This window comes from Aulonocara sp. 'chitande type north' Nkhata Bay, linkage group LG5 (assembly GCF_057382095.1).
Source record: "Aulonocara sp. 'chitande type north' Nkhata Bay isolate Kocher_YH1m ecotype deep benthic linkage group LG5, A_spYH_male_GT1.1, whole genome shotgun sequence".
In the NCBI taxonomy this organism is placed as follows: Eukaryota; Metazoa; Chordata; class Actinopteri; order Cichliformes; family Cichlidae; genus Aulonocara; species Aulonocara sp. 'chitande type north' Nkhata Bay.
The window spans coordinates 46,949,806-46,958,676 of NC_141348.1; the positions used below are offsets into that span (position 1 = coordinate 46,949,806).

General features: G+C 41.0%; 2 protein-coding genes across 3 annotated transcripts; one reads left to right on the forward strand and one right to left on the reverse strand.

Annotated features, from left to right (window-relative positions):
- Positions 1 to 1,030: 1,030 nt before the first annotated feature.
- Positions 1,031 to 5,463, reverse strand: LOC147331522 (cell division cycle-associated protein 7-like). 2 transcript variants are annotated; one of them, XM_086293927.1, is made up of 8 exons: positions 4,933 to 5,463; positions 4,100 to 4,471; positions 3,866 to 3,961; positions 3,632 to 3,784; positions 3,146 to 3,289; positions 1,683 to 1,832; positions 1,334 to 1,470; positions 1,031 to 1,147 (listed from the first exon to the last, which is right to left on the reverse strand). In XM_086293927.1, the coding sequence occupies exons 1-8, from the start codon at positions 5,029 to 5,031 to the stop codon at positions 1,102 to 1,104; spliced, it is 1,197 nt and encodes a 398-aa protein (XP_086150053.1). In that variant the 5' UTR covers positions 5,032 to 5,463; the 3' UTR covers positions 1,031 to 1,101. The 2 variants fall into 2 exon arrangements, with proteins under 2 accessions (XP_086150053.1, XP_086150051.1); XM_086293925.1 differs by having other exon boundaries at positions 4,100 to 4,474.
- Positions 5,464 to 6,462: 999 nt separating this feature from the next.
- Positions 6,463 to 8,866, forward strand: LOC147331523 (uncharacterized). Its single transcript, XM_086293928.1, has 4 exons — positions 6,463 to 6,608; positions 7,412 to 7,474; positions 7,598 to 8,052; positions 8,277 to 8,866. Exons 2-4 carry the CDS (start codon positions 7,459 to 7,461, stop codon positions 8,310 to 8,312), a joined length of 507 nt encoding a protein of 168 aa, XP_086150054.1. The 5' UTR covers positions 6,463 to 6,608; positions 7,412 to 7,458; the 3' UTR covers positions 8,313 to 8,866.
- Positions 8,867 to 8,871: the final 5 nt, after the last annotated feature.

The window sequence follows — 8,871 nt, forward strand, 5'->3', positions numbered from 1 at the left end:
GTAGGTCAGAAGGCTCTCAATGGTGGAGCGGTAGAAGTTGATTAGCGGTTTTTGTGGTAATTGGGCCTGATACAACTTCCTAAGAACATATAGCCTTTGTTGTGGTTTTCCTACCTGGTGGGAAACGTTTGTGGACCAGGTAAGGTCGGCCGAGATTTGGACCCCGAGGAACTTAAAGCTTTCTACCTCCTCTCCATCAATGTAGAGGGTGGAGTGGTCAGATCGCTTTGTCCTCCTGAAGTCGATTACCATCTCCTTAGTCTTGGCTGTGATCACATGTAGGTTGTCGTCATCTCTGTAGGCTGAATCATCATTGTACTTGATCAGTCCTATAATGGTCATGTCATCAGAAAATTTTATAATGGTGTTATTGGTGTGAATTGAAGAACAGTCATGGTTAAGAGTATAAGAGGGGACTGAGGACACGGCCCTGTGGAACGCCTACATTCAGAATGCAGATGGAGGTGGTGTGCTCTCTGTGTTCTGGGGTCTGTTGCTCAGGAAGTCCAATATCCAGGTGCACAGTGAGTCACTGAGTCCTAAGTTGCTTAGCTTTTTTTAACCAGTTTGCAGGGTTGAACTGTACTGAAGGTGGAGCTGAAGTCCACAAACAGCATTCCCACATAAGTGTTACTACTGTCCAGATGTGAGGGGTTGTGTGAAGAGCTGTTATTATGGCATCCTCTGTTGACCTGTTTGCCTCGTATTATGGGTCGAGGTCTGCAGGAATAACAGCCTTAATGTGTGACATGCTAAGTTTCTCAAACCATTTGGCAATTGTGGGCAGGGATATATTATAGATAGTCATTTAAGCAGCTCATCCTGTTCTTCTTGGGTACTGGAACGATGGCTGACTTAAAGCACGATGGTACTACAGACTGTAGTAGTGAGAGGTTGAAGATGGTGAAAACCTCTGCTAGTTGGTCTGCACATGCTTTAAGCACTCTAAGGTCCAGCTTGAGGCAAATTATTTTCCCTTTTTTGTCCAAATAAGTTGAAGAATGTAATGTCAAAAACGTTAAAATGCCAATCTTTATTTTCAGAGAAAGTAAAACATTGCACAATAAAACCTTTGAACACTGGCTCCCTCTAGTGTTAAAATTACATCTCTACATCATCCACCTCAGTCTTGAGTTTGTTGCGGAGGCTGTAAAGAGAGGTTTTAGGTTACTCATTAAGTTGTACTAGCAATAGGGGGAAAAGGCTTTGATAGGACTTATTAAGGCCATCATAAAATCCCTTGACTGAATGACTCAATGTGGCACTACTTTCCAAACCATCTGGGTAAAAAAGGAACACCATTTATATATAAAATACAGTCTTGCAAAGTCACCTGGTGAGGTAGGAGTGGACGTCAGAGAAGCCGTGATATTGAGCCAGGGGGAAGAGGATGCCGGTTGGGCAGCGGCCCTCACGCTGACGACAGAAGCTGCAGTTGCAAATGCCTCGACAGGGAGGGCATTTCCAGTCCTGGAGAGAAAATGAAGGTTTTAAAACCCGAATCTACGGGTATGATGGGAGGTCAATGTTTCTACAGGTTTCATTTTTGTTATAATTTTATACATGACCCGTGTCCTAATATCTCTATACAAAACTTTAATAATTAAGTGTGTGTGTGTGTAAGATGAACAGTTTTTTTTTTGCTTTTGCACAGTTCAGTGTTGGGGTATCATCAGTCTGACCGGATCAAGCAGCGCTTTTTTGACATCCTCTCCATATCGGTTCCTCAGACACGGCCCGCAGAACTGACCCTGAATCCCACGGCAGTTCTCACTGCGACAGCACGTCTTTGTGTCAACAGTTTTCTGACGGCACTGATGACACGTGGAACCCTGAAAATATATAAAATACATAAAACTAATGATAAAAGGTAGCTTTACAACATTCCCTAACCAGCCTCAACATTCTCCAAATTTTAGATTGTGTAAATGCATTTTTGATTAAACTGCTAATCTACATGTGGAGCTAGACTTGCTTTCTGATCATACGGATTTATTATGAACACCATTCAGCACAGCCAGGTTTCTGGCTCGAAAAAACCCTAAAAACACCAGTCTGAGCTCAGGACGGTGGTTTATCTTTATCGGTTGTCTCTCCGCTTCAGGTTCTGTGCACACTCAGATAAAAGGTTCATTTCACAGGTCACATGACTCTTCTTCACAAAACGATCCCTACGAGTGTTGCTTATTCCAGACACATTATCTGATGTGATACAATAGTGATTAAGATTCTTTAATGAACATAAATAATCTGCTCCCAACCCTGGTGATTTAACCAAGTACACTTTCATGGTACATAAAACTCTAAGCTTGAGATAGCTGACTAAGCCGTTAATCTTGCTTCATAGAACAACCCTCAGTTCTTGGGTGTTTATGCAGTCTGCAGTGTTATCATTATTAGGTGGAGAAGAAGGAAAAAAAGAAAATGAAAAAAAAAAAGCATACCAAGCTAGGTTACCTAGCCACCAGGCTAAAGTCGATTTATCTGCCTCTGGTAAATCAACACCTTAGGTGAACCGTAACCTCAAACCCTTCTGTGTAACCTGCGCCATCACCTGCTGTGCACCTCTCTACAAATGTAACTACACGTCATGGAAACACAGCTGCACAGGCATAAACATGGGAACAGTGTTGGCTGCTTGTGCAGGCTTCGTTGTAGCCTCTACAGAGCAGAAGCCTAAATTCAGTTTAAAGGGAATGGCATGGTTTTGTCGCTCTGTCGCTCCTTTACCTTTTCAGTCAACACTTGACCTACAGAAAGCGTCATCTCTTTCAGGCTATGTACAAAAACACAGGCTGCATATAGAAAATACTTCACTTTACATAGCCAAAGATAAAGGCAAGCGCACCATCATGAATCCCACTTAAGAGCACCAAGCAGAAGGTGGAGGTCACAAATGTACACTCATAAAAAGGAGTTTAAATATAACTGTCAGATGTTCTCTTGACCGTAGGACACAGACAGGCTTGCCACGAAAGCCTAAAGAATAGGTTTATTACTATGTGAAGGCAATGTGTACAGAATTTAAAAAAAAAAACCCCCAAAAAGAGTGTTTATCTCAGAAGTCCTCATCCAACCATGTATCCTGATCGCCTGGAAACACTGAGTGCTAACGGGGTTTGAATAACAGCAGCAGTGAACTCACTGTGACACTGTTGTAGACTTTCTCGGTCATGTTGTCTGCGACCAACTCGAGATCATCTTCTGTGATTTCTTCTACCGGACGAATAACGTGAGGTTTGCTTCGATTACCTCGTGCGACGCCACGACGCCGTGGAGCTTGGCGTACCTGAAACAGATGATGAGAAGAATAATCCACTTAGCTTCAAGTTTTAAATGGATACTGACAAGAAACAGATTAGAGAATAGAGCAGAATAAAATGATGGCTTTCACTCACTGCCACACTCCTTATCACTCTGGTTCACTAAATGTTTGTATAGTGTTGGTTGAGGAAAGCATACGCACGGTTCAGAACACTAATGTTTATTAGATTTTCTTGACTGCCATCTATTTCAAAGCTAAACCAATAAATAAATCACATGTAAATATGTACATTACTGCACTATATTAAACAAATGCTCCAAAGGCCTTGTAGACTTTAACTGGCTGCTGATAAGTGACAGAACTGACCTCCAGCAGCTCCTCCTCCAAGCTGAGCTCCACTTCTGCCTCCTCAGCGGCCAAAGGATCCTCCGTTCCCGACATGGACCTTGTCAGCCTGCGAGATGCCCGCTCTGGGTTTCTCCTGGACTCTCCTCCAGTCGCAGCAGATCGCGGCGGATGCTGCAGGAGTGATACGATCCATAAGGAAATTCAAAAATTCAGAGATCTGCTGAAAATTCCTACATTTTCCACGACACTCACAGAGCTTCTGTCTTTTGCCTTCTGTTTTCCTGCTTGTTTCTTCAGCAGCCCTGCACCTCCTGGCATTTTCTGTAGGTCTGCCATCAGCTGAGCCAACTGTTAAAGATGAGCAACAGGAGTCACTGTAGAAGGTCAGCACTTGAAAGTATTATTGTACTATGAGACCAAATTTGTTTGTTTTCACATCAGTTTGTCACATTTTAAACTCGGTATGTGGTGCCGTGTCTGATTTACCATGGCTTTGTTGGCTTTAATGTTCTGCTCTCTCCTGGCCAGGAAAGTGTCAGACGCATCATCTGCTGAATCAGAACCATGGTCCTCAGTCGAAGCAGGCCGAGCTGCTGCTGCCTCGCCATCCTCGAATTTCACGTGTCTCTCCTCCTTTGTCCTATTGCGCTGTCCTGTCCTTTTCACTCCTTTCTTGTGTGTCGTCCTCTCCTCCGCCTCTGAATCCTCATCGTCGGTAGACTGCTGGGTAGAGGGAGCTGAGCGCAGAGCCACCCTCAGCCTGAAGGGCTTAACTGTAGAAGTAGCAGATGCTTTAGATGTAGTTTCCTCCTCCTTGGGGAAAATGTCAGGCTGAGCTTCATCTCCAAAACTGCAATTCTGCTGAATATCAACACAGAATAACAGATCTTTTTGCCAAATCCCTTTACAGAAGTAGTCTGTCTGAATGAATGCAGAGTAAAATTACTGGATTTGGTAACACTTTATCGTGAAACAACCAAAATACATGCCGATTCTAATTATTGCCAGAGAAAACCCACACATGATTACATCTTTAAGAATCATTACAAAAGAAAAAGAGAATACAGATTTATTAAATCATAAAAAGGAGGTTAGTATCAATTGATGCTCAGAAGAAGTGGTAAAAATCGTCTTCAAATAAAACACATTAGCTTGTAGAGTTGGTGCTTTTTTCTTTTTAAATGTAGTATATAAACAATTTAAGCCACCTCTCAGCCTAATGTGTCCCACATAAACAACCACTCCAAGTTAGTACTTGGCTTTCTGGTCACCCCAGTATATATGAAGGTTTAAAGGTCTAAAACCAAACAAAATCCTACCTCATCTTTGAGTTCAGTGTCGGAAAAGCCGTGAAATGTCACATCATTTTCAGAGCCCTCCAAAAAAACATCAGCAAGCTCCGCTGTTAGCGAATTCATCCTTAAAACCGTGCCCCAAAGACAGAAAAATCACCAAAATTAGCCTCAAAACCGGTGTAGGACACGTTTATCTGAACAAACAGGTAACCAAATGCTACTTTATTGGCCTCTCTGCCGCCTCTTGTGTGTGTGTGCCTAACCTGGACTGTGGATAGCACCCTGCTAGCCTGTGAGTTTTAGCTAGGCTCCCGCACACCTGCAAACACACCTTCAATTACTCGTTTTAATTGCCCGCTGATTTCAAAGCTGCCCGAAAATAAAATAGATTATTGTGATTTTGAGGGTTAAATTAGCACGAATTTGCTGACGTTATTATATGACCTTTTTTTTCTCTAAAATTAAGCTTTTTTCTTTATTGTATGTTAACAAAAACATGACGTTTGAGCCAGGAAAACTACAGTTTGAGGAAACCGACCCCAGAAACGAAGAGCTTCATCCCGCTTGCTGCTGTTTGTGATAACAAAATGGTAGCTAAAATTATTTTGATTTCACGTTCATGTGGTGAATAATGCAGTTAGACTAGATATTTTTCTTTTCCTACATTCTCCAAACTGCATTTTGTGGCTGATTAGCAGTGAAACACCAGTAAGACCTCCATGGAGGCCATGAAAGGTGTGGAAGGATGTTTATCTTCCTTAATCCTGAAGGACAATATCCAGCCATCATGCCCTGAAGCTCATCTCACTTGGATTGAGTAATGAATGATCAGCTGACTCTGTGGCCACCTCTGTGATAGCTTTATTTATGTACAGCATAACTTTAAAAAAAAGGTACCATTTTACATTTACAGTTATGCTCAAATCTCTCCATCTGCAGGTGGCTTTAAATTATGAACCTGTACTCATCGTCAAGAGATCCTCCACGTACTGAAAAAACTGGATGTATGTAATATGTTTGAATATTTACTCAGGTATTCCAGTGACACAACCCAGGTCATACCAATGCGCAAAAGGCCTTTTGAAGTATCATAATTTGAAATATTACACTGATTATAGCAAATAACTAATCACATTATTTATGGATTAATTTAATGTAGCGTCAGTTTTATAGTTTATTTCTTACAATGTGCTTTAGCTAATTGTGAAACTTTTATGAATTGCACAGAGTCTGTGTTGATGTCATTGGAGACAACAAGCATAAAAAACTCAGTTCTTGGACATTAAAACTAAACTATGTAATTCAGTGCGGCCATCGTGTCTGCTGTAAACAGATTGTATGAACCCTTTTGAAATCTGTGTATTGTTGAACAATTTCCAAGTGCTGATCCATGATGTCATGGGTTTTATGTGTTGGCATGAGTCACAGGTGAAAATAACTGTCAAGTCAGGCGTGTGTGTGTCACGACACACACCTTAACTCCTGACTCCACCCATTACAAAAAGATCACTCAGATTGTTTTCTGTTTTAGCCACGTTCCCATGTGTGATGGGCCATTGCCATTGCGTAAACAAAATGCGCAGGGTCCCTCCCAAAGGGCGTGGCTTCCTGATGTGCTTCTTTAGCCTTCCGGGAGCTGGATGCGGAAGACAAACACGAAACTGCTCTTTCGGAATTCCTGAAACTTCACTGCAATCGAGGTAAGTTCCAAAGGTAAAACCTGTGAAATCTTTAGATTTTGATGCAGTTATTATAAGTGACACGTGTGGGACAAACAGCTAAAACTCACAATAACGACTGACTGAGTGTGCTGAACTTGCTGTGTGGAGAAACATGGAGAAAGTGTTGCGGATTTACAAGCTGTTGAGCAATTATGACTTCATGTTTTGTCAGATCATCTTCTGTAAGAGTATACATGTGGCATTTAAGCCTTTGTTGTGTGTTGTATTGAGGTTTATAGCAGCGATGAGCCTTGTTTTATACTGACAAGTGCTACAAAATGTAACAGTTTCCACGGTAAACACTTAAAAACAAACAGACGACAGATATTAAGACCTTCATAAAGGGAGGATCAATTGAAGGGGTTTACTTTGGTTTAGTTTTATTTAGGTGTTCGCATTAAATGGCTTACTTTGTGCATCCGTGTGTACACCAAACACAAATTGTGAAATGAGAAACCGTGACAGCTAGAGGTGATCAGGTGAGTAACTGCCTCTGGCTCTGATGTCTCTTTGTCAACAACCAACCAAAAAAAAAAACCCACCAGATATTTCTCATTGTTGTTGAGGGTAAACACCGACTGCTTTCCCCTTTTGTTCTGTCTTTGTAAAGTGAATATCTGGTTTTGATCTGGAAAAATGAAGAAGCTGTTAAATGTTAACTGCTGTTTGTTTAATTTGGGTAGAATCACGAATTCAATCAAGATATACCGAGTGATATATTTAAGTGTTATTTTAATTTAATCCAATATTTTTAAACTGCATTTCCTTTGTCTTTCCTCTAGGATTTTTCTGTTAGGTCAGTGTGTGTATATATATATATATATAAACCATGTGGCCAAATCAAGGTAGGACATCAAACATGATTACCATTTAATTATGATGTTTTATGTGTGTCTATAATTGCTTAATAGCTTAGGAGTTTGAAGCATACAGTGTGTAAGATGGATGTGTGCTTTTACTTGTATCAGGTCCTCCTCCTCCAGTCGGCCCACCAAATCCTGCCTTTCCTCCTGGCTACAATCCTGCTTATCCTGCTGCCCCTCCTCCAGGAGCATTCCCCCAGCCTCCACCTCCATATTCTGCTGGCCAGTTCCCAGCTCCTATGAATCCAGCCATGGGACCATACGGTGCACCAGGGGCAATGCCTTATGGAGCTCCTGGACTTCACCCTTATCCTATGGCTCCAGGTGGATATCCAGTTGTTCCTCCTGCAGGTGTTCACCCAGGTCCATATCCACACTCCCCAAAAGGCGGCAAACACAAAGGTTGTCATCCTTATCATGGAGGGCTAAATCCCATGTCTGGAGCCTTAGCCGGGGGAGTTGCAGGAATGGGAATGGGGCTAGTTGGGCACAAAGCAAACAAAAAGATGCACAAGAAGATGAAAAAGGCACACAAACATAAGCACTACAAACATGGCAAGGTGAGACTGGGTTTAAATTTAGAATGTCAGAGTTTATGGTTTAATTTTTAAGTTTTGAGTGAAAAGAGCAAACAGTTGGTGGTGACTTTTAAAACCGTGTGTTTCTTTGTTCACTGTTGAAGATTGCTTAAGCAGATCAGGCATTTTTTTATGATTTAAAATCTATATTTTAACTGTTTTAAAACGATTAACAGATGTATAATTTCCTGTTTCTGTCTTCACAGTCCTCCAGCAGCAGCAGCAGCAGCGACTCAGACTGAGGCGACTGGTTTGAAGCATGGCTTTCACAAAAAAAGCTGTGTAACAACAGCACAGCGCAACTATTAACTACTAACAGTTAACTGTCAATGCATTAAAGCAGTTCTTATAGCCTTTTGCAGATTTTTGCTGAGTCGCAGCAAATCTCACATGTTCAGTATAAATGTATGACACTAGAAATGCATACAGCAGCTCTTTTTTTTTGTGTGTGTTACTGTCACAACTTTAATCGGCACTGGGATTCCACCTCATGTTGAATTTTACTTTGGTTTGTGGTTTTTAGGTGAAATGTTGCAATTTATCTACTGTTACTATTCTCTAATATTACAATGACAAACATGTAGATAACTGAAAAAGAGACTGCAGCACTGTGCAGATGATTTTCTTAATGTAATTAAGTTAAAAGGGATATAGAAAATATAGTTAATTAAAGGTATATATTTTTTTTAATTTTATGATCACTACTGTGCATGGCTGCAGAAAAAACCTGTTGCTTGTTAATATCGTTCATTTTAAAGTTAAATAAATAAATTGTATTAATAAATGAAGTTACATAAAAAG